At 54.0% G+C, this 25,072-nt stretch overlaps 1 protein-coding gene across 2 annotated transcripts in view; it reads right to left on the bottom strand.

Moving 5' to 3' along the window:
• The window catches only part of AHRR (aryl hydrocarbon receptor repressor), an 82,500-nt gene extending 61,509 nt beyond the window's left edge, over positions 1-20,991 (bottom strand). Inside the window, exons 1-3 of one of the 2 annotated variants that reach the window (XM_070587311.1) lie at positions 20,834-20,991; positions 11,946-12,018; positions 3,750-3,931 (exon numbers count right to left, since the gene is read on the bottom strand). In XM_070587311.1, the coding sequence (XP_070443412.1) occupies positions 3,750-3,931; positions 11,946-12,007 (244 nt within the window). In that variant the 5' untranslated portion in view covers positions 12,008-12,018; positions 20,834-20,991. The remainder of the gene's footprint in view (positions 1-3,749; positions 3,932-11,945; positions 12,019-20,833) is intronic. The other variant, XM_070587312.1, reaches the window with a different exon arrangement.
• Between the last annotated feature and the right edge of the window lie 4,081 nt (positions 20,992-25,072).

Below are 25,072 nucleotides of genomic sequence, written 5' to 3' on the forward strand. Positions count from 1 at the left end.
AAACATGGGCCTGGGATGTCTCATGTCTTCCCAGGAGGGTGCCTGGAGGCCTGAGAAGAGGCCTTGGCAAAAGAGGCTAGTGGTACCCACTGACACCTGGGCTGAGGAAGGACACACAAGGGACCAGCTGGAGAGGATGGATTGCCTGTGTTGGCCAACTGAGGCAGGCAGACCCCCAGGTTTATGGTCTCTCAAGAAACCATGAACACACCCAAGAGTTCCCATGGACCCCCTGCCAAGCCTGTGTGCCAGCTCATGGCAGTGTGGCTGCGTGGTGCAGCTCCCAACCTCACCTCTTCTCCCTGCTGCCGCTCTCACGTGAAAGAGTCAGAAACCACAGCTGCAGGACCACAGGGAGAAGCAGCGGACCTGACCCAGCCTCCCGCCTGCTGGAGCCCCAGGGGAGGGTGGGAGAAAGTTCACACTTGAAAGACTTCCAGAGTTTTAAGTGTTTCACTGGACTGATCATACCCATAGCAGGCTCAGCCTGCCGGGGGCTGAATCTCCTGGAAGGACCAGAAAAGTCCTGCCCCGGTTCTCCCAGGGGCAGAGGGGGAGCCAGCCCTCAAAGGAGGTTTGCTGGGGCAGCAAGAGAAAAAGAGCAGTTTTTGGTTGACCACGAGTAGACATGTCCTGGGCAGATGCAGGTACCAGGAGCCAGTGAGTAAACGAAGGAGGAGCCAGCAAGGGCTGCCCCTCCTCCTGCCCAGATTTATCTTTTGGGAGTAATTACAAGATGGCAGGAAAAATAAAACAAGCACGTGAAATAATTGAGTGACCTTTCCGCAAGATGACTGTGCAGGCCTGTCCTGGGGCTCAGAGGCTGGAAGCAAGGGCTGGGCCAGCTATCAATCCTGGATGCCCTCAAATGATGCAAAATGAGTGTGTCTTTGCTGGAAATGACCCCAGGGGGAGCATCTTCCGGAAAGTGTCAGTGATGGAGGGGAAGGGGAATAAGGAGGCTCCCGCAGCAAACTGCCGACAGTGAATCTGGTAGCGACCCACAGCCATGTCCCATGTGGGGACGAGTCCACCCAACGCTGCACACAGAGCAGAGAAGGCAGGTCCCCACCTCCTGCCACACCAAAGGGCTTGTCTCAGCTGCTCGGCTGCTTTAAGGAAACACCACACGCGCGGCTTAAACAACAGAGACCTATTTTCTCTCAAGTCCATGGTCAGGGAGCCGGCAGACTCAGTCCCTGTGAGGGCTCTTTCCCAGCTTAGAGATGCCGCCTCTACACCAGGCAGGGGGAGAGGCAGAGAGCTTTATGGTGTCTCCCCCCATCAGGACACTAATCTTCTGGGGTCAGGGCCCCACCGGATGACCTCATTTAACCTTAATCACCTCCTTAGAGACCTCATCTCCAAACACAGCCACACTGGGGTCAGGCCTCGATGTGTGTAACTGGGGTACACAAACATTCAGTCCGTAACAGGGCTCATCAAGAGAAGGATAACTCTCTAGTAAAAGTGGAAAATTGGTACAATTTAGCTTAACAACTGTATACACATCGGTCCTGGGTTTCAAGATCATTAACGTCTCAAGGAGCACTTCACCTCTGACGTGCTAAGGAGCATGGCATCCTGCGTGGATGCTCCGGGTCCACCTCAATGTGAGGGCTTCCGGACCTGCCCATGGTGGGGGCAGGCAGACCTGTCTAGCAAGGCAAGCAGGGTGGCCGGGATCTACCGGGCAGGGCTCCAGGGCAGATGTGTGTGGAATTGGGTCCCACAGGCTGAGCACAGAGAATGCAAAGGGACAGGAGCCTCAGACACGACCAGAGGGTGCATGAAGAAGTGGGGACAGCATCTCTGTCACGTGAACAATCCCAGGTTTTCATGGAGAGTGAACTGCGCTGCTCCATCCTTCCCTCCCACTCAGTTTTGTGGGTGGAGACTGTTCCCCTCCCTCTGGCACATCTGGGTGGCCAATCAGCACTCCCGTCTGCGTGACTCATGGGTGGACCCGGATCCCACCCCCCACCCCTGGCACCTGCGCACGCTGGCTCTCCACTCCACAAGGTCGTCGTCAGACCCAGCGAGTTGAGTCTCTGGGAAAGAGCTGACCCTGTGGTGCATCTGCTCAGGGAGGGTGAGCCTGACAGACCACCAGGCCTAAGAAAAGGACTCCGGGGCTTCTCTGGCCCTCCATCCTGGGGTCGCACACCCTGGAGGGAACCCAGCTCCGCTCCAGCTCCACTTCGGGGGTCCGCTATGCCTCTCCACAGCCCCCTGTCTCTCCCCTTGGAAGTCAACTATTCAAGAGCAGAAAATCCCACTCTTGTGTACGAGCAGAAGGTTTTTAGAAGCGCTGGCCCTGTGCTCTATGCTAAAATGAAAGAAATAAATAAAATAAACCCACTGCCTTTTAAAAATCCATGAGAGTCAGCACTAAAGTAAACACTGAAAGCGAAGTTTCAGCCGTCATCACCCTGTGAGGCTGAGCTGCCTGCGCACGACCTTCCTGAAGGTGACTTTTTATGGGCGCTTTAATGAAATCAGCTCATCCGCTTCTGAGTCAGGAAGCACAGATTAAGATCCAATTTTTATAGCTTGACTTTTTTCTAACTACACAGTGGAAATGAATTCGGTTTTTAGAATTTCTCCTAAAACATACAGCTTGAGGGGGATTCAAACCTTGGAATCCTCGGTAGAAAAGGTGTGACAGAGAAATCAAGGCTGTTGTTTCACCCAAACCTGACAGTCAAAACAAGTTGTGAGCCGCGAGACTGACGGACCTGCAGCACAGGCGTCAGCCAGTCGGCCACAAAGCTCCGGCCAGGTGAAGGGGGTCTGCCCGTATCAGGGCAGGGAGTGGGACCAGCGGTACGGTGGGAAGATCACTCTGCTTCTGGTTAAGAACCAGGCATTCAGGTGGACACTGGGACAGCCGTCTGAACTCAAGCCAACCCCCGCCTAGCTGGGCACAGCTGGACCCAGGAAGTGACCAGTCCCCTGCCAATCTCCCACTGGGAGGTCCCCTCTGCATGAGTGTGTCAGTGGGAGAAGGGCGAACTGACAAACCACCCCCGGCAGTCCCCCGTCTGGCCCGAGCTGTCCAGACAGGTCATATGGAAGGTGGGGTGGACTTAGTCCAGTGGCTCCAACTATAACAGGATGCTTTTTGGAGGCAAGTTTGGGGACCGTGCCCTCGATCTGTCCTGGTACCCGCCACATCTCGAATGACTCTTGCAACCTCTCCATCATACCGCAACCTGGAAGAGCACACTTGTCCTGCACAACTGAGCTCCTGAGCTCAGCCCTGGTCTTGCTCCCCTGCGAAGCGGATCTACCTGGAGCCCAGCGTTGTGGGGAAGCCTCAAAACCCCCAGAGCGAGTGAGGCTGAGAAGAGGGAGGCCAGCCCCTTCCCCTTCCAAAGCTGCTCTGCCTTGTCAACATCCAGCAAATCCTCTGCCAAATGATCACCCAGGACAAGGGGTGCAAACCAGCCCCTCCCAGCAAAACAGGGTGGGACCCAGGTGAGACCCAGCCAGGCACAGGTAAGACTGAGCTGGCACAGGTGAGACCCAGCTGGACACAGGTGAGACCAGCTGGGCACAGGTGAGACTGAGCTGACACAGGTGGGCACAGGTGAGACCCAGCTGGACACAGGTGAGACCAGCCGGGCACAGGTGAGACTGAGCTGACACAGGTGGGCACAGGTGAGACCCAGTTGGACACAGGTGAGACCTGTGTGGGCACAAGTGTGACCTATGTGGGGGCGGGTGAACACAGGTGAGAGTCCTACCTTGGAAGAAGCTCTTCACCCTGAGGTAGCTGACGCTGAGGCGCAGGACCGAAAGCTTGTCCAGCTTAGAGATGATGTCGGGTGGAAAGGGCAGCAGGCTGGCCAGGTGGTCCAGCTCAGCGTTGAGGCGGTCCCGGTGCCGCTTGGAAGGGTTTGACTTCTCGGCCCCCACGGCGGGCCTCCTGTGGGGAAACAGCCACAGTGAGACTTGGGCTTCTCCACCAGGGCCAACGGCCCACAGGTGGAAATCTGTCCCTGTAGTGATCTTAGCAATCAGCTTCAAAACGGAACTGCCGCCAGGAAAAAAGTGCTGGAAAGGACTAAAACCCACCCATTCCTGAAGATAAATGAACAGAAGAAACTGAAATCACACTCGTTATCAGGAGGGAACATGCAGCAAGATAACAGGGAGTGGGGCGAGCTGTGCGACTCCAGCACGTTTCTTGACCTATCTGTGGAAACTTTCCCTGAAGCGGGAGAACGGCACCCGGCCCTGGCTGCATTTGCTCAGCTTCTTTCAGGCTTCCTTGGTGTCCAAACACCTGCCCTTCTCAGGCTCTGAGCCTCCCAGCCCTGCGGTTGAGGTGTGTGTGGCCTCTCTGGGCCTTGGTTTCTCCTCTACACAGTGGGGCTAAGAGGGGCAGAGGCAAGGATAATCGAGGACCCGTGGGCACCATGGTTGCCATCCCGCCTGCCCCTCCAAGGCCCCGAAGTCACGGGCTGTGCCGCTGTGCCGGGGTCCAGGGCCCTTGGCTCCTCCATCCCCTTGCCCCACAGCAGACCTGCTCTCCCCACAAAGGGAGCACCCCCTGCCAGGGCTCCCTGTGCCCCTCCCCGCAGAGGGGAGAGCTGGTCAGGCCCCGCCTGCCTCACAGCAGCTCCCTCATCTGACCTCTAACCCCAAGGATGACGGTCCCCTCCATTTGACCCTGTTTCCCACCTCGCAGGAACCATTCTGCTTACGCGTCCTTCCTAGACGTCATCCACGGGAAAGCATCTGTGGAGCCCCCGGGATGGGAGGAGACGGGCAAGCCCTGCAGTAGGGCCGCCTGGCTCCCAGCCCAGCCCTTTCCGGCCCTGGTGCCCCGTGGGCTGCAGTCTCCTGCTGCGTTTTGGGGCTGGGGTCTCTTTTGTCCAGAAGCTCCTGTTTCTACTGTGTGTCCACTTATAAGGACATTGAAAGCGTGCCCTCAACAACCCGTCCTGTCATAACTCCGCAGACAGCCCTCCGCACTGTCCGAGGCCTCGGCCACAGGACACAGAGGAGCGGCGGCTCCAACCCTGGAGGCTGGTGCTGTTGCTTTAAGTTGAGACATAATGCACGGAACATGAAGCTTACCGTGTCAAGGTGCACGCTCTGTGGCAGTTAGTACATCCACAGTGTCATACAACCGCCACCTCTAGCAAGTTCCAAAACATTTCCACACCCCAAATAAAACCCTGTCCCCATTCGGCTGTTTCTCTGTTTTCCCCTCCCCAGCAAGCACAATCTGCTTTCTGTCTCTATGGATTTGCCCATTCTAGACACTTCATATAAATAAAATCATACAATACGGGACTTTCCATGTCTGGCTTCTTTCACTTAACATCATGTTTCAAGATTCATTCATGGTGTAGCATTTATCAGAACTTCATTGCTTTTTATGGCTGAATAATATTCCATTGTATGGATGTACCACATTTTGTTTATCCATTCACCAGTCGATGGGCATTTGGGTTGTTTCCACTTTACAGGTATTGTAAACAATGCCACAACAAACATTCATGTCCAAGTCTTTGTTTGAACATATGTTTTCAGCTCTCTTGGGTATATGCCTGGAAATGGAATAGCTGAGTTAATATGCTAATTCTATGTTTAATGCTTTGAGAAACTGCCAAATTGTTTTCACAGCAGCTGTGCCACTTTACATGCCCATCGGCAATGTAGGAGGGTTCCAATTGCTCCACATCCTTGCCTACATTTATTATTTTCCTTTTTTTTTAAATATAATAGTCATTCTCATAGGTGTGAAGTGGTACCTCATTGTGTTTGGTTTGCATTTCCTTAACGCCCAATAATGTCAAGCATCTTTCACATGTTTGCTGACCACCTGCATATTTTCTTTAGAGAAATGTCTATTCAAGTCTTTTTATTGTTGAGTTATATGAGTTCTTTATATGTTCTGCATACTAGATCCTTACCAGATACATAATTTGCAAACAATCTCTTCCATTCTGTGGTTATCTTTTCAGTTTCTGCTAGTTTGTTTTCTTAATGAGGAACCTACCCCAATATTACTCACACCATTAGCCAAAATTTAAATAGGCAGGATTCCTGGGGATAAACTGACTCCAGAGTGGACTTGCACCTGCTGGCCAAAGGAGAGGGCCACCCTGTCAGTGAAAGACACCCACAGCCTCCCCAGAAAACAGGCTGACCAAGGGCAGGTGAGGGGCGTCAGGGGAGGGGAGAGACACTGGGAGTCAGGCAGGATGGCTCAGAACTCACTTGTGTGAGTTGGGGGAGGGGCTGCCCACCTGCCTCCCCAGACAGGCTGTGCCTGAGAACGAGCTGAGCCATGACTGTCCCCCACCCGACCCCCATGGGCATCTGGGGGAGGGACACTCGTCTGCCAAAGAAACGGGTGTTGGAAGAGCTTGGCAAACATCATTCTATTCCTTCAACTGTCTCAGAATGCCTGGCGGCCCCCTGATGCAGCTCCACTGCCACACTCCTCACTCCCCAGCCCACGGGCCAGAGCAGGAACCACCCCACCCCACGCCCAGGAGGGCGAGAGGGACGAGGGTCGAGAGACCACGTGGAGGGCAAACACCCCGCGGAGTAGGCCTGGAGCTGAAGCCAGGGGCACGTGAAGCAGGCTCCACTTCCCCAGGGCAGAGTCAGCACTGTTAGCACACACACAGGGCAGGAGGGGCCCGGGTGGCTCAGAGGGAAGGAGAGCCACAAAGGAAGCCTGGGCCCCAAAATATGAAATACCGCAAATAAATCTAACAAAACCCCAGACACCTCGACTGAAACTATACAATTCTGCCCAGAAATATTTTAAAAGACTTAAACAAATGGAAAGACATACCATGTTCATAGATTGGAAGACTCAATATTGTCAAATTGGCAATGCTCCCCTAGACTGACTTATTGATTCAATGTAATCTCAATTAAAATTCCAGCAAGACTTTTTACAGAACCTAACAAACTGATTCTAAAATTTATGAGGAAAGGCAAAGGACTGAATAGCCAACTAGAGAAGAACAAAGTGAGAGGACTTGTCCTGTGGATTTTCAGCCTTCTCTTAAGCTGCAATATTCAAGACGGTTTGGTACTGGAGAAAAGAGATACAGATCAACAGAGGAGAGAGTCCAGAAAGAGACCCTCATATTTTTGGTCAATCATTTGACAAAGATACTGAGGCAATTCAACAGGGAAAGGAAAGTTTTCAATAAATGGTGCTAATCAACAGGGCATCCATGAAAACAGGCGAACATCAACCCTCACCTCACACAATACCCCAAAATTAACTCAAAATACATCACAAACCTAAATCTAAACCCTACTAAGAAACCTTACAAGGAAGTACATGAGGAAATCTGTGAGACCCTGGGGTACTCCCAGGACTCTTAGAACACACAAAAAATCATAAAAAATAAAACTGATAAATTGATCTTCATCAACATTTTTTAAATGTCTTTTGAAAGTCACCATGAACAAAATGAAAAGGGAAGCCACAGATTGGAAACAAATATTTACAACAAGAGCTTGTATCCAGAATATGTAAAGACATTGTACAATTCAATAAGAAGACAAACAACCCAGTAAGAAGATAGGCAAATTATTTAAACAGACACTTCACCAGAGAAGATATACAGATGGCAAATAAGCACATGAAAGATACTCAATACCACTAGTCACTACGGAAACACAGATTAAAACCCTGATGAGAACCACCATAACCCACCGGGATGGCCAACCCAAGAAGACTGGCCACCCAAAGTCCGGGGGAGGAGGTGGAGGAGCGGGAAGCCTCTGCCTGCTGCCAGGGATGGGAGACGGCACAACTGCTCTGGAGAACACTCTGGGGGGCCCTAACACGCAAACGCCCACCTACCACATGGCTCAGCCGTTCCACTCCTAGGTGTTCACCAAGAGAAACAAAACACGTCCACACAACGCTCGTGCACAGACGTTCACAGCAGCTTTACTCAAAATAGCCCCAACCTGGGAACACCCCAGCTGTCCACGCGCAGACAAATAAACGGACGTGGAGCATCCATACGCTGGAGCACTTCTCAACAATGAACAGGAACACTCCTGATGCACACAAACCGTGGATGAACCTCAAAGTCATTACGAAAGTGAAAGCAGCCCAGAAACGGTGAACAGTTCTGTTTACAGAAAATTCCGGGAAATGCGGACCAGTCCACAGGACAGACACACAGCAGAGGCTGCCTGGGACGTGGTAAAGGAGAGACAACAAGGGCATCTGGGTGTGACGGGAGTGTCTGTGACCTTGATTTCAGTGATGGTTTCACAGGTGTTCACATATCTCAGAACCAACAGATGTGCTCTTTAAATATGTGCAGTTATAGCCCAGTAAAGAGGAAAAATGCAGAAGAAGAGGGAAGCCCTCGGCTTGCACACCTCAGAGGGCTTCAGACAGGCCGCTGAGCTCAGAACTGCACCGCACCCACCCAATTTGGGGGCTGGGAGAGAGCAAGGAAGAGCCTTGCAAGGGCCCAGCTGAGACGAAGGCTCTGGGCAGCACCCCGCAATCCAGCATCCACACCGGCCCCCAGGGGCCCTCAGGAGCAGGTTCCACCCAGGAGCCAGGTGCTCGTGAGTCCAGACGAATTCGCCTCCTGTACACCCCACACTCCATGACCTTTGTCACCACCCTTCCAGGAGAGAAGATGCAAGAAAGAAGACCCACCCCCAGGGGACGGGGCTGCACCACAGCCCCGCTGCCCTCTCGGTGGCGAGGAGGCAGAACCACAACTGGAACGTGGGCACAGAGCAGCCAGCGCAGCCGGAGTCCGGGTGCCCTGCTCTCAAACAGCAAACCAAAATCACTTGGCCTCCAGTTTCACTAGAACACATCCCGAGAGAGGAGCTCTGCACGCAGCACACACCCTGCAGCTCCCCAAGCAGGTCGACACGCAGCCTTACCGACACACATACACTGTGCTTGGACAAGCCGGCACGGCCACTCTCCCACACCGCACCTCACAGCGTCCACATCCGAGCAGCGGAATGGACGTGCTGGCGTGAGTCTGAGTCTGCAGACATCTATCAACTGCACGGGATCCCATGGTATCCCACTGCCCCTCGGATCTCGAGCCTCACATGCCCAACGCCATTTCAAATCAGTGAGAAAAACCGATCATTCAACAAAAGTGTGAGGAACAACCAGCCGCCACAGGGGATAGAGTCAGATCCCACATCTCACACCAGGAAAAGTTCCTAGTGCCCAAAAGTTTTAAATTTATACTCATACTAATATAGTAATATACATATATTTTTAAGGAATCCATAAAAGTTTAGAAGAAATATCAGGAAAATTTTCTCGTAAACTTGAATCAGGGAAGATCTTTCTAATAGTGATGTAAAATTAATTGGCCACAAAGGAAAAGATTAATGAATTCAACTTCATAAAAATTAAATTTTTCTGCATGGCAAGAAACACAATAAGGAAAATCAAAACTGGGGAAAATGTTGACAACACTGAAGCATCATCCTCCCTGCACACAAGCTCCCACAGATCAGGAAGCATGAAAGATGAAGAATCCATTAGAAAATGAGCGAACGTTATCAACACAGTTCACAGAAAAGGAAACCTGAGCAGCTCACAGACCTAGCTTATGATCAGAGGGAATTAAACCACCAGTCTGAAACACACCGTGAGCCCAGAGCAGAGGTCCAGGGCACCCTCAAGCACCGAGGAGCACACCTCCAATGCTGGGCAGCTTGGCGACACCTATCAAAATCACCAACGCCCACCCCTCGGGCTGAGCAATCCCACTGCTGGGATGTACATGTGTGTTGCGGCAGGGCTTGACTTACCCACTCACAAGCCAACAACCTGCCACTGTGTCATGGATGCTGGCAGAGGGCACCAGTCTCCTGGGCCAGAGACAAAGGACCTATTCCTCCCGGCCTGGCAGGCGGTGTGAGCCTCAGCATGTCGGTGTCATATACCCACGTCCCAAGGCCCATGAGGGTGATACAGAAGGAGCCAGGCAGGTGCTGCACGCTCAGGGGTGTGTGTCGTGGCCAAAGAATCCTAACCTTGGGGAACCCCCAATGCACAGTACACAAGATGCTCTGCCCAGGCAGTCGCTCCCTCACCCTCAAGGCTGCTTACTCCAAACAGCCCTGAGATGCGGCCCAGGTACCAGCGGTCAGGGCCTCGCATTCTTGGAGCCAGCACAAGTGCCACAGGATGTGTGGCGACATGGCAGACTGCCTCCCAAACAATGAGCACGTGTGCAAAACGGTGCACAGGCTACCTACCATGGCGATGTCTGTGAGACAGTCTACCAGGTGCCATGAAGGCTGGCAAAAACAAGTCGTGATACATTCGTGTGCACTGGCAGCTATAAAGGTACACTGACACAGAACCATCTGCAAGGTGCACAACAGTATGCACTTGGTTCTAAAGGGAGAAAGCTCATGTGCTGTACATCCATGTCTGCTGGTTTGTGCATAAACTACCTAGGAGGGATTCATGAGAAAATGTCAACAGAGATGCAGGGAGCTTGGTGGGAGGAGCCGGGCTGGGACGGAGATTTCTCTCTGAGTTCTGAATCAGAGAGCAACCGCCTCTTCAAAACACCAATCAATAAATTTATTACTTACAGTAAATGCCTCCTCATCTCAGACCCTGTCATTGGAGCAAAACATCATAAGAGCAGCACACTTAACTCCTCTGCCCCTAGGCCACTCTCCACACAGAACAAAGTATGTGCGGCCACGTCTCGAGGTGTTGTCTTTCCTTATTCAGTGTGACAACTGTGTTCACCACAGTGAGTCTCTGTCCCTCCCACACCCTCAAGACATACCTTCCAACCGCCTTGTCCTGGATCCCTCTGCCTCCTCCCGGGTGCACGGAGCTCTGTCCCCCAGCCCCACTGTTCCCCAGCAGACCACCTGCGCCCTGTGCTCCCAGCACCACACTCCAGCACAAGCCCTGCAGTGCTCCGGCGGCCACACAACCGACAAGTCCACTGTTCAGAGTCCCACCTCGCGAGCCTTTGCTGCCTATCCGCAGGGCTGGTGGTGCCCACGTCGCTGGGAACCTCTCACAGAATCCTGCAGCCACTGGAGGCCTGGAGGGCAGCCTGGGTCACAGAAACACAGACCCACACACAGACACTGCTGCAGGTGTGCACCCACACACACGCACAGCCTCACACACACCCATACTCACACCCACTCAGAGCTAACACACACTCACATACAGCTGTGTTACACACACAGGCCCAGCCAACAGTGGACACCCTGTGGGTCCTGCTCGAGGAGCCACAGGCAGCCTGTGGGCCTCTGAGATGCCCCTCTCCTCTGACCTCCCAGCAGGGCGGCTCTGAAGTCCAGCCCGTTATTCCAGCCACCACCACACACCTCACACCTCGGCAGCCCCGAGCTCCAGTCGGCGGGCCGCGGGCAGGTAGAGGGACCCTGAGCAGTGGTGTTGTGTCCCAGGGCTAGCGGGGGCTGGGGCTGTGGGCTCCCCTCCCCACTCTAACTAAATCTCTAGGCGGGGCTGATGGGCCCGCAGAGTGTCATTCCACTTGTGGTGATGCTCACAAGGGAGCTCCAGGTGCCTCACCAGGGCCAAGAGGGGATCGGGGCAACTGTCTCAGCCTTCCGTGTCGTCACTGGGTCCTAACGTCGCCTTCCTATCAGAGTTGGGAGAGCAGCCCAAAGCAGGCTCTGCCATCATCCATGACCCGCCGAGGAAAGGCAGAGGTGGCAGGGTCCGCGGCTGAAGGGACACAGGTCACTCCCACTACCCGCCAGGCCACGCCTGCTGCCCACCAGGCTATGCCCACTGCGTCCGCACATCCCTCCACACTTCAGGAAGGCTCCACCAAAACCTCTCCCTCGCTCGCTTTGTTCCTAAGTCCACTGTCTTCAAAGAAGATGCAAACACCTTCCCCCTTCATCAGTAATAATCAGCAAAAACAGAAGACATGACACTTTACTGTTTCTGAATGGGCTTCCTTCTTTTCCTTCCAGCGTACATGCACTCCCCTGGCGGAATCATCGTCTTTGGCCCTAGAAAAGAAAAGAAACATCTAGTTGGTCACGCTGAAGAGACCCCAGTGCCTGTACAACTCCCCAAACTACCGAAGGCAGCAGCGTCAGCTGAGGTCCACTGTGCCACACGGAGGCGTCCACACGCTGCGCTCCTCCACTGCAGGATGACCTGAGGCACCTGGAGCACGAGGCCTGCCTTCCCTCGGCAGGAAGATGCGGGAGAACCCACGAGGATGTGCACCCCAAGCCGTGATATCTCCCCTTCAAGGGGCAGCATCATGGTCCCCCAGCCTGGCCTGAGGACCCATGTCCCCAAGAGAGAAACAGCCCTGCGCTCCTGCGCCTGTCTCGGAAAGTTTACCGTCCATAAATATCCCAGGCCTGCCATCAGAAAATAGAAGCCATCCTGCAGGGTGTCTGTGAGCAGGACACACAGCCTGAGGCGCGAGGAGCAGCCTACTGCTCTACGGCCCTGAGCAGGCGCTCGGGGCTGTGTGCGTCTGCTCTCTGGGGTGTTCATGGCAGGCCGTCTTCCTCTTCCTGTCCCTCCCCTCAATGGCCCCGTACTTCTGGGCCAACAGCCTCCCTCTTTACTATGTGAAATCTCTTACTCAACCCCACGATGCTGGGCTTCCACTTTGGCCACTAACTCACAGCCACACTGAGCCCAGCCGACCACACCTGCTGGCTAGCCATGCTGGGCACATGCACCTGCGTCCGAGTGGAGGTCCCTGAGGAGCAGTCCAGTATCTATGCCCCGAGGCTGGTCAGCTTGCCCACCACCTCAGGAGGGCATCAAAATCTTGATTGTTCCATGCAGCGAGGACGTCTGAGCCCTCACAGACATCCTGCAGACCAGTGTGCAGGGGACCCTCAATGCCAGGCTCCCACCAGCAGACCTGGAGAGGACGTTAGAAGCTCTCAACCAGCCTCAAGCGTGCGCCCCGGGAGAGGCAGTGGACTCAAGCACAATTCCCAGAAAGTGCTGTGAGAACAGCAGAAATGTGTCACAGACCTGCTCTAATACAAGAAAGACACTTGGAATACAAAGACAGAAGGAAGTAAAGTAAGTGAATGGAAAGACACGCCATGTGAACACTAATCAACGGAAGCCAGAGTAGCAAAGTGAGCATCAGATCAAGAGGACATCAGAAAAAGGGACATTACCAGGGACTAGAGGGATGTCATACAATGACAAAAGGGCCAATTTCCCAAGGAGGCACAGCAACGCTAAATGTGTATGCACCTAACAACAGAGCTTCAAAATATGTGAAGCAAAATCTAATAAAACTGAAATGAGAACTCATTGGAGAGTCCAACCTTCCTCTCTCAGTAATCAATAGAGCAAGTAACAGAAAATCAGACAGGATATGGAATATCCACCAACACAGACTTGAATTAAGTGAAGCTTCCAGAACACTCCGCCCAATCACAGCAGAGTGCACTCTTTGTACATGGAACAGTCATCGAGATAGACCGTAATCTGGGACTTAAGACATCCATAACAGATTTAAAAGAGTAGAAATCACACAAAGTATGTTCTCTGACAATAATGGAATTAAAGTAGAAAGAAAAATGGAAAATTCCCAAATATTTGGAAAGGAACCCACTTCTAAATAATCATGAGTCAGAGAGAAAGTCTCAAAGACATTTAAAAGTATTTTGACCTGAATGAAAATGAAAACACAACATATCAAACTTTGTGGGGTACACCTCAGCAGTACTTTGATGGAAACATAGCATTAAATGCTTATATTAGAAAAACATAAAAGGTCTCAAGTATGTAATCTAAGCTTCCACTTTAAGCAACTAGAAGAAGAAGAGAAAATAAATCCAAATAAGCAGAAAGATGGAAATAATGAAGAGAAAAAAATTGATGAAACAAAATAGAAAAATAGAGAGAAATCAAAGGAACTGAACGTTGGTTCTTTGAAAAGATCAACAAAATTGGTAAACCTCTCGCCAGACTCATCAAGAAATAGAGAAGACACAAATTGCCAATACCAGGAATGAAACAAGGGGCATCACTACCGATCCCACAGACATTAGAAGGAAAATAAGAGAAAACTGCTACAATCTTATTGTGTGCCCCCAAATCCATACGCTGAAGCCCTAATGCCCCATCTGACTTCAGTGGAGACGGGTCTTTAAGGAGGTAATTAAAGTCAAGTGAGGTCATAAAGGTGGAGCCCTGATCTGATAAGAAGAGGAGGAGACACCACAGCTCTGTCTTCACCACGTGAAGGTGGCCATTGGCAGACAAGAAGAGAGCTCCCTCCAGAAACCGGAACAGCGGCACCCTGAGCTCACCTCCTCGGCCGCCGGGGCTGCCAGAAGTAAGTTCTGTTGTTTAAGCCGCCTCGTCTGTGGCATATCGTTACAGCAGCCCAGGGAGACTGGGACAGACACCATCCCTACAAAGTCGACAATTTAGATGGAATGGACCAATTCCTTCAAAGACACAAACTAGCAAAACTCATTCAAGAAAAAATAGATAAACTGTTTAGTCCTATATCTATCTCAGCAACAGCAACAAAAACCCAGCCCCAGATGGTTTCATTGGTAAATTCTACCAATTTAAGGAAGAAATATACTAATTCTCTGCAACCTCTGGCAGAAAATTGAAAATAAAATTGAAAACTGCTAACTCATTTATAAGTTCAGCATTACCCCGATACCAAAACCAAAGACCTTTCAAAAAGAGAAAACTACAGACCAAGATCCCTCGTGAACATAAACACAAAAATCCTCAATTAGATATTAATGAATGGAACCGAGCAATCTATAAAGGACGGTCCCTCAAAACAAGTGGGGTTTATCGAAGGAATTCAAGGCTGCTTCAACGTCCAAAAATTGATCTTTTGTAATTCACTATATTAATAAGCTAAAGAAAAAATACATATGATCATCTCAATACATGCAAAAAAGCATTTGACAAAATCCAGATCCATTCATAATAACAAAAGAACTCTCCTCAAACCAGAAATAGAAGGCAACTTAACCTGAGAAAGGGCAACTACAAAAAAACCTACAGCAAACATCACACCCACTTGTGAGAGACTCAACTGTCCCCTGAGGTCACACCCCATTAATCATCACCTTTGTGTACCAGTCAGGGCAAGAGGTGAGGAAAGCAATGTCAGAAAGCGAGGAAAGAAGAAACAGCACTCTCTCTGTTCAGAGACACCACGACTGTACATATAGAAAATTCCAAAGACTTTACTAAGACAACCTCTTATAATTAATAATTGAGTTCACAGGGCACAGGGCAAAAGGACAGTATGCAAAAGTCAACTGTGTTTCTATAGACTAGCAACAAACAATTGGAATACAGAACTTTAAAAACCAGTACCACGTACAACAGCACCAAAATAAAATGAAATACTTAGGTATTTCAAGAGGTCTAATATGTGTGCACCTGGGGCCCTAAAGAATAGGAGGGTATAGGAGGTGACAGAAAATAATTTAAGAAACAACAGCAGAAATTTGTCCAAACGTAATGAAAATTGTAAACCTACAGATTCAAGAAGGCCAATGGAGCCGAGCACAAGAAACATGAAGAAAATCACACCAGGGCACAGCTTCACCGGACCGCTCATAACCAGCAATAAACTAACAACCTCGAAAGCTGCCAGAGGAAAGAGGGCAGGGCACAGGGAGGTAAGGGAGGGGCGGGCAACACGGCCCGGGAGCGCGTCCCTGCAGGGCTGGGAGGAAACCCTGACCCAGGACTGCACACCCTGGGAAACCCCTTTCAGGAGCGGAGGGAAGGAAAGGCTTTTCTGACACACCAGAGCTGGAAGAGGCCCTTCCAGCACACCCACCGTGAGAAACGTGAAGGCTGTCTTCAGGCCAAAGGAAAGCGAGACCAGGTGGGGACATGGGCCACAAAGCACAGGAAACCGTGACTGAGCGGTAAAAAGGCAAGGTCTGCCCCCACCACTTACATGTCTTCAGAAGAGAACTGACCCGAAGAACAATGACACACGCAGCCCTCAAGGGCATGGCAGCCGCAGCTCGAAGGCCAGGAGGGGGGACGGAAGCACCTCTCACCATCCAGGAGGGCCTCAGGGGCTGGGACGCTGTGCCAGGTCCACGAACTGCCTCGAGGCTCCACCCTCACCCTTCCCTGCCCTTCCAGCCTTTCTTCTTCAAGTCAGCACAAGACACCGGCCAGGGGAGGGTGCCAGAGGGGTCGTGCTCAAAGGAGAAAGGGGCTTCTGGTCCCGGGCCTGGACTTCTCTGTTCCTGCTCACCACCATCAGAGGCTGGGGATCCAGTGAGCGTCCCCTCCTTCAGGGCGGGACCTCCTCCATGAGGCCCGAATGCCAGCTCTGGGGGATCCCACTGCCAAGTGTGCTCTTTGGGCCTGGAGTACCCTTCAGAGCCTTCAGAGTACCCCCACTGTAGCACTTAATACTTGGTATTAAAGAAGTTAGAAATATAAAAAGCTGATTTTTTAAAGTCCACATATTTTAGAGAGACACACTAAAACACACATGAAGGAAATACCATTTGAGGGATTCGCTTCTAAAGAATCTGGGGAGCAGAGTGGGTCTAAATGATATAGCAGTGACATAGTGGGATTTAAAGGAAAATGGGTCAGCCAATACTGACAGCTGTCCATCTGTGCTAGTTGATGTATAAATTGGGCTCATTATAAAATTCCCTCCACTTGGTAAACAATTAGAAAATTTCCATAATAAAAAGTTTTTTTTTAAAAGCATTAAAAAGAGAGAAAACATGGCATAAGAATAGATATGCTATGGCCAAAGGTGCCAAGGCCACTCAGTGGGGAAAGAACAGTCTCTCCAGCAAATGGTGCTGAGACAACGGGACATCCACATGCCCAAGAACGAAGCTGGACCCCTACCTCACACCATATGAAAAATTAACCAAGGTTAGCTAAAGACCTAAACATAAGTGCTAACACTATAAAACTCCAGAAGAGAACATAAAGCTACATCTTCATGGCCTCAAATTTGGTGATGGATTTTCAGATATGACACTGAAAGCACAAGTAAAAAAAAGAAAAAATAGATGAAATGCACTTCATCAAAATTAAAAACTTGTGCTTCAAAGGACACTATCAAGAAAGTGAGAAGACAACCCACAGAATGGGATAAAATATTTGCAAATCATATATCTGATGAGGGTCAATATCCAGACTATGCAAAGAACTCAGCAACAAAAAGACAAACAACCCAACTGAAAATGGGCAAAGGACTGGAATCGACATTTCTCCAAAGAAAATACACAAATGGTCAACACACACGTGAAAAGATGCTCAGCATCATTAGGCAGTAGGGAAATGCAAATCAAATCCACACTGAGATGCCACTTCACACCCACTAGGATGGCTGAAATAAAAAAATGGAAAATAACACGTGTTGGTGGCATGTGGAGAAACCAAGACCCTTGTGCTTGGCTGGTGGGGGTGCAAAATGGTGCAGCTGCTGTGGAAACAGTTTGGCAGTTCCTCACAAAGCTAAAGAGAATTATCATGTGACCCGGCAGTACCAGTCCCAGGTATATGCTCAAAAGAACATACATTCAAACAAAATCCGGCACACAAATGCTCATGGCATCATTATTCACAATAGCCAAGAAGTGTAAGCAACCCAATGCCCATCAACTGGTGAACGGATAAACAAAATGTGGTAAATCCACACCGTGGAATATTACTCAGCCATCAAAAGGAATGAAGTTCTGACACACACTACAACTTGGATGAACTTTGAAAACATTGCACTACGTGAAAGAAGACAAACTCAAAAGGTACATTTCAATTCCGTTTCTATGAAACGTCAGAACCAGCAAATCCATAGAGATAGAGGCTGGATGAGTGGTTGCCAGGCGCTAGGAGAGGAAGGAATGGGGAGTGACTGCTAATGGGTATGGAGTTTCTGTTTGGAGTGAAGAAAAGGTTTTGGAATTAGATAGAGGTGGTATTTGTATTGTATTGGTATTTGGCAATATACTAAATAAATGCCACTGAATTGTACATGTTTAAGTGGTTAATTTTATGTTATGTGAATTTTATCTCAATAAAAAACATAGAACACATATCTATATATAAATAAAAATAAGACTTCTGGAGTGGTGAGAAAGAAGCAACGGCAGGCAGGAAACGGGTGCAGTGAGTCTAGAAACACCTCAGGAGCTCTGCACAGAGGGAGCAGAGAACGGGGGTGGCTGCAGGGACTCGGAGCTGATGGAGACGATGCGAGAGAGAAAAGGAGGGTCTGGAGAATGGGGGGCGGGGGTGTGTGAGCAGGGATGGTGTCCCATGGCCACAGGCTGGAGCAGCAACGAGTGGTGGGATGCTCTAGAAGGGACCAGCTTCCCTGGCCTCACCCTGTGCCACAGCCACCACGCCTGCACTTCTCCGGGAGGCCAGTCCTCAGTGGCTGGAGGCCAGAGTGCAAGGCCACCCCATCTGAAGCGCAAGGACTTTCAACTCAACAGGAGAGTCCTGAGCTGCACCCAGCCTGTGGGAGAACAGAGAACAGGCTGGGGATGTTCCCACACCCGGAGAGGGCCAGCACTTAGCAGCCTACTTGGCCACTCCTCAAGGTCAAAGGTGAAGGGGACAGCTGACCTGTACCAGCCCCAGGAGACCCATCCCCAAACCACCATTCCCCAAACCAGCCCCGAGCCTTAGAGCAGAGATGGTGGGGGGAGCACTGCAGGGACGATGAAGAAGGCGCCAGCGGACCCCTCACTCTCCTTTATCCAAACCCCTTCTCCAGGCAGGCGCTGAGGCAGGCCCCGGGCTCACGCCTGCCCCTCCCAGCCTTGTGCACCACAGGCCAAGTCCTCCCTCCCTGTCTCCAGCTCAGCATTCAGAATAGCCCTAAAAATGCAAGTTATGGCAAAAAGCACCAAGAGCAGACACATCATTTCCAGGTACCCCCTGCTGGGGGGTGTGGAAGGAATCGAAGGAGCCGCCATTGTCCCCCAGCCACCGTCCCCGCTGAACAGCCCCGGTCTGGGGTCCAGCCTGTGCCGAGGTTTCTGCCCTGGGAATCCTAAACACAGGCGGCACGACCACAGTCGGCAGCCACATTTTACTAAATACTCCTGCATTCTCCCCAAAAAGATGAAGCCTCACTGGGATGGGACCTAACTCCCCACAGAAACGCCCTCTGAGGCAGGATGAGGTGGGAGCTTCCTCCTCTGCCTCAGATGCAGGCCAGGGGGCAGGAGCCCTCCCCACTGGGCTCCTTGCAGCCGCGCAGGCCGGGCCAGGTCCCTCCTGCAGCCACAGGCGCTGCTGGGGTGGGCGCAAGCCGGGGGCCTGGGAGCACAGGGGACACTTGGTGTGAGCTGGGCCCCTCAGGGCTGTTTGCGGGCCTCACGTCCCCGCCAAGCTCTGAGTTGACTGTGAGTTTCTCAGAGGAATCTGTCCATTTTAGCCGATAAAGACAAGCAAAAAAGAAAATAAGACGTCCTCACAGGCAGCGGTGCCCCCAGCCCTCTTTCTACAAGGTCTGAGTCCAAACTCGGCCAGTTATGGCTGGAAGTGCTCCTCCATAAACGGGGCACTGCCAGCCCCCAACTGCCAGAGGGAGGGCCACAGAGACGGCACAGCCCCCACCTCAGGGCTGGCACCACCCGCCGGCCACTCGCCTGCCCACGGGTGGGGACGCCCGCACATCACTGCACAGTCTCCCCCACCGCCACAGGGCTCCCACCCCGGAGCCCACAGAAGCCAGCACGAGGCCCTAATGGCGGACGTCGGTGGGGAGGCAGCCCAGGCTGAGAAGAGGCCGCCTGCCGAGTGTCCTCGGTGGGTTGGGCTGTCCACCAGGCCGGGAGAAGACCAGTTACACAACGGTCAAGTCCTCAGAGCTTGGGGACAGATGGCCCAGGGCACGTACTCATGCATCCCTTCTGTGCCGAGCCCCTGGAGGACCAGAGCCTGTGGCTGGTCACACAGAAGCTGTGGGTGAGTCATGCGGCCATTCCCCATGACGACACTCCGCCAGCCACAGCTGGACGCTTCCAAGGGGGGCAGCTGCCTCCAGCCCCAGCCCCTCAAACCAAGCAGGAAGCAGGAGGAGGGACCCCAAGGGCAGAGCTGCCCAAGGCCTCTGACCTCCGACCCTGGGGGATCACCTGCCCCAGTGGACCCAATGGGGGTCACAGCAGCAACACCAGGGTGGGCAGGTCCCTGAGGGTCTGTGCCACTCACAAAGTATCCACAATCTGGGATTTTCGGCCACTCAAAATATGACTTTAGGGAAAAAAATCTTTCTTGGTGCCACTAACTGAAACTGAGTGAATTCCTGGAACCCGGGCCTTTCCGCCTTCCCAAGTGTGAGAACCAAGCCTGGTGCTCCCTGCCCGGAAGGAGGGCCGGAGCTGAGCCACCCCAGCCCTGGGCCCCCACTCTGGGCATCCCCCACCAGCTGCCTTTGTGGGGCGCGGGGCGCCGGTTCCAAGCCCCCGCCAGCATCTGCCCAAAACACTCCTGAGACAACGGGGCCAAGAGCAAAGGGCAATTAGCCCGACTGGTCCAGCGCGGGGGTCCCAGGCAGGAGTTCCGACTCACTGCGTGGGGGGAGTCTCCGCTCCTGGCGGGAAACTGAGTGACCAGCAGCAGTGGGGGTGGACGGCTCCCCTCAAAAGTTGAGTCCCGTTTTTATTTTTTGTGAGAAGCCGGGGGTCGGCCCCCAGGGCCTGGCGACCTGAGGATGGGGTGGGAGGAGAGGGGATGGGAGGAGGAAGTGTGGGGTGGGGGAACGGAGTGGGGAAAAGTGGAGGAGAGGGAGGGGGTGTGGGGGGGAAACTCCGCACGAGGGTCTCCTTCCGACCCCAGGGCACTTACCTGGCCGGGGGCGGGAGGCTCAGGCGCGCCCGCGAGGGGAGCCCGCCCGGGCCGGGAGCGGTGGCGGCGCGGCTGCCGGGGCTCGCATCTCGGGGACCAGGCGGCGGCCGCTGCCGCGGAAGGACGGCCCCACCCCGGCACGCGAGCCCGCCCCGCCCCGGAGGCGACGGCGCGCGGGAGGCGGCAGGGGGCGCGCGCGCGCATCCCCGCCCCGGCCTGTGGTCCTCCCGCGTCCCTGTGCGCTCTGGTGGGGTCGCGCCCTGTGCCCCGCGCGTCCGCGTGGTCTCCGAGTGTCTGTCCCCTCCGGGGTGCCCTGCGCTGTTCGAGGCCCCCAGCTCCCGTTGGGAGCCCCAGACCTCCTATTCTTCGCCCCCAGTCCCGCGCCCCCTCCCGCCTGCGCCCGCGGAGGCCGAGCGCGCACCTGCCCGCGGCGCAGAGGTGCGGGGCCCAGACTTCCTAGCCGCGGGGTTCCGGCGCTCCTGATCCTAACGGGTACCGGGAGCAGCGTGTCGCGCCCCGCCTACTCCAGTGGGGCTGTTACGAAAATCAAGAGGACTAAAGGGTTTTACAGACTATAAAATAGTAATAAAATCCTTTTGACCCTGAACTTCCCAGGAATGGCAGGGCTCTTCGTGCGACGTCTCATGCCGGACGTGTCAGGGCCCCACCGGCGGGAGCGCGCGGTGAGCACCCGGACCCCGCGAGGCGGCCAAGCGCACGGCCCACCCCTCTCCTGCCTGGGCTCCGGCGGGGGGGCCCTTCTGACCCTCGGCTGCCCCCTCCTCCTCCTCTGCTCCACCCGGACCGTCCCGGCCTCCACCCCTCCTCCGTCCCGGCGGACACGTCCTGGCTTGAACCCCTGGTATCTTCACGAGGCTCGGACAGCATGTCCAGCCGGAGCCCCCGGGACTCCCCGTGAAGCTTGCCTCAGATTCTCAGGTCTCCACCCCGTGTCTGAGGGACCCCGGAGACCCCAGCCCGCTCCGGCCGCCGTCTTCAGCTGGTCCCCCATGTCCAGTCCCCGGCCGGCACCTCAACACCCGCCGCCGTCCTCACACGAACCCGCCGGCCGCGCGCCCCGCAGCCAGGTCCGCGGGGCTCGGGCGTCAGCTCCCGCCCCAACAGTCGCAGCCAAGGGGGTCACTCTGGCCCCCGACCAAGCTCTGCGCAAAATCCCGTCTCCCCCGAAGTCCCCAACCTCCTTCCCGGCCTCACCGACGCTCCGAGCCAGCGCGCGCCTCAGGACCTGGGAAACGCTCTTCCGCAGATGCTCGCGCGCAGCCCGGTTCCCGCGTCTCAGAGACCGGCCTCCCCGAATGCAAGGCCCGCGCTGTCCGTCTCCTCGCGCTGCTGTTTGAATAGTGCACGTTCCCCCTGAAATTACAGCAGCTACTTCTTTGCTCCCGTGTTCTACAGGTAAACTCACCAGGCCTGTTCGGTCGCCTCTAGCCAAGGAAGCACAGGAGCCTGGGGCAGAGCAGGGCTCAAAAACGTGAGCTGAGTACACGGTTTTTATTACTTTTTGACATGGAACAAGATGCGGCTATATTTCCGTATTACTTAAGGAGTTAAAATCAGTAGTTGCATCTTGATCCAATTTTTGTAAAGTGTATTATGCACAGAAAAAGTTTGGGTGAATAACTGAGGTTACAGGTGAACTTTAATTTCTTCTTTTTACTTTTTAACATTTGTGCAAGCATGTAGTGCTTTTGTACCTTTTTTTGTTAAAGAAAATAAGTATGTGTGCGATGTTGGGGGGCACCGCTTGGAGTGGCAGATGTGAGGTGGGTCTGGCTTTCCAAGTCCAGGCCTGTGGGGGGACATCTGGCTGGGTGCCCCGGATTTGGAGCTTTGTAATGAGACCTGGCACTTCCCCTGCATTGGAAGACGGCATCCCCATACCTCAGGGAACCCCCTTCTAGCCTCGCTGTCCAGGCACCAGTCATGTCCACCCACCCAGTCCCACCAGGGGACTCTGGAGCGAGACGCTTCATTGCTGCCACCTCCTGGGGCGGGATGAGGGCAGGTGGGCTGTGCAGCCCCAGGTGCAGGAGAAAACCAGTGTCCCCTCCCCTCAGACTGCCTTCTATGGGCCAGGCCCCCCACCTCGGCTGTCCCCTGTGCTTGTCCCCAAAGCCTGCCATCTCTGCAGAGCCTTGGGCAGTCAGTGGAACTGAACAGAAATAAGACGACCCTTCCCAGGAGGGCACCACCCGTGGAGTCCCAGGCATCAGGCGAGCCCCCTCTGTGGGAGCCTCTGGGCACCCCCAACCGCAGTGTTTCCTTTCTGTCCTGCAGTGCAGGGGGCCCTGACCCAGGAGGCCTTCTCCTCAGAACCTTCTAGTAGACGCCTCCATTCTCTGCCCTCTAGTCAGGACCCCCGGCTGCAAACAGGCTCCCTGTGGCTGAGTCCTCCCATTCCCACCTGAACTTCCGATCAGCTGGGGACAAATTCCTCTTTCCTGGGTCATTTGTCCTCCCAGGGTGGGAGGGTGGCTGGCACCCAGCAGGGATGAGAGCTAGGGAGAGAGAGCCCCTGAGGTGCCACCTGGCCCTCGAGCCCACATCTGTGTCCCCAGGTGTGTCCCAAATGTGGACGCCCTGCCAGCTCAGTGATGTGACAGCTATGGGAGCCATGGTGCCTCTACTCAAAGGACGGCTCTGCAGGAAGGGCTCAAGGCCAGTGTCAGCACCACACCCCTCCCAAAGAGCCCCCAAGAACTGGAAGGGAGAGCCCTTCTTGCAGGCTGCTCCTGTCCCCCCTCCTGCCCCACTAGCTGTTCAGCGTCCTCCTCCACACCCTCCCTCCCCCAGACACAGGCTGGCCGGGGAGCAGCCAGAGCGATCCTCAGAGGCAGATGGGGGTGTGCTGCCCCCCTGGGGCCAGGCAGTGTCCAGCGCAGGGGCCACGCCACTGGGTCCCGGTGGGGGACAGCCGTGATGCTCCGAGTCAGCGTCTCGTCTGTGTTTCTCCTTGGCAGCCCTTGTCCACGTCTGTTCTCTCTCCCACCTCACTTTTCCTGGAGGCTAGAGAGGGATCAGGAGCATTTTGCAGAAAGCCCGTGGGTGGCTCCCTGCGTTGTCACCGAGCCATCCCTCGAGTCCCCGCCCATCCAGCCTCCACTGCGTCGAGGCTTCTTGCACCTCGTGCAGGGTGTGGACCGTCAGGCAGGTCTTCTGCTCCCCGGACACACTTCCATTGGTCACTGGCATTCTGTCAGCTCAGCTTGGGGCACCTGGCAGCACCTGGCCTGCTGGAGGGAGGTGCAGGCCTGGGGCCCCGGGGGATGCACAAGTGTCCATGAGGGGCCCAGGGTCCCCGCCTACAGATGGAGGGCTCAGCAGCTGGGGCTCCAGGGGCCTCCCCAGACTCTTAGCCCCAGGAGAGGCCCCAGGAAGAGGCAGGGGCCACCCAGTAGACAGATGTCCATCCTGGGAGGCCCCGGTGAGGCCAGGGTCCAGGACTGCATGAAAGCCACAAGGTGTCTGGGAAGGGGGCAAAGCAGAACGTGAACCAGGGCCTTCGCTGGCCCAGGGACATTTGAATCAATAAAATGTGATTCAGGGACCGTTCCTGAAAAGACGTTGTGGCCTCAACTGGCAAATGGGTGTAGAGGACGAGGCGGTGAAATAGCCTCAGGGAGTGGTGGCCCCCAGGCCCATGCAGACCCCAACCTCTACCTGCCAGTGCATCTCGGAGGCGAGTGGTGGGAGCCAGCAGCTGGCCGCCTTCGGGGAGGGATAGCGCCCTCCTTCCAGGGACGTGGCTGGCCCTGGGGCTGTGCGCTTCCTTGGGGGTGCCTGTGGGGTCAGCACTCGCAGGGAGCCCACCTAGTGAAGAGGGCTCTGCCATTGCCCCATCTGCCCTGGCCTCAGTGTGATCCTGGAACAGCAGCGCCCCCCAGGGTTCTCAGATGCTGTTCCCTCTGTCTGGCATGCTCTTCCCCACATATCCTTGCTTGTCCTTGGTTCCTTCAGCTTAAACATCCCCTTCTAGCAAAGGCCATGCTACGCCCCTCACCACCTGACACTTGGGTTTATTGAGGGGGCAGTGCAGGAACTTGCATCCACTTTGTACCATTACAACCCCATAGGTGAAAACTGCCCATTGTGGGGCAGAAAGGAGAGGATGGAGGGAGCAGGGAGGAGGGGCAATTTACTACAGTTATTTCCTGTTTTATTTACCATAATTTATTTCCTTTCTGTACACCCCCAGGCCCAACTGAACAATGACTCATT

Source organism: Equus przewalskii, chromosome 20 (genome assembly GCF_037783145.1).
Source record: "Equus przewalskii isolate Varuska chromosome 20, EquPr2, whole genome shotgun sequence".
Lineage (NCBI taxonomy): Eukaryota > Metazoa > Chordata > Mammalia > Perissodactyla > Equidae > Equus > Equus przewalskii.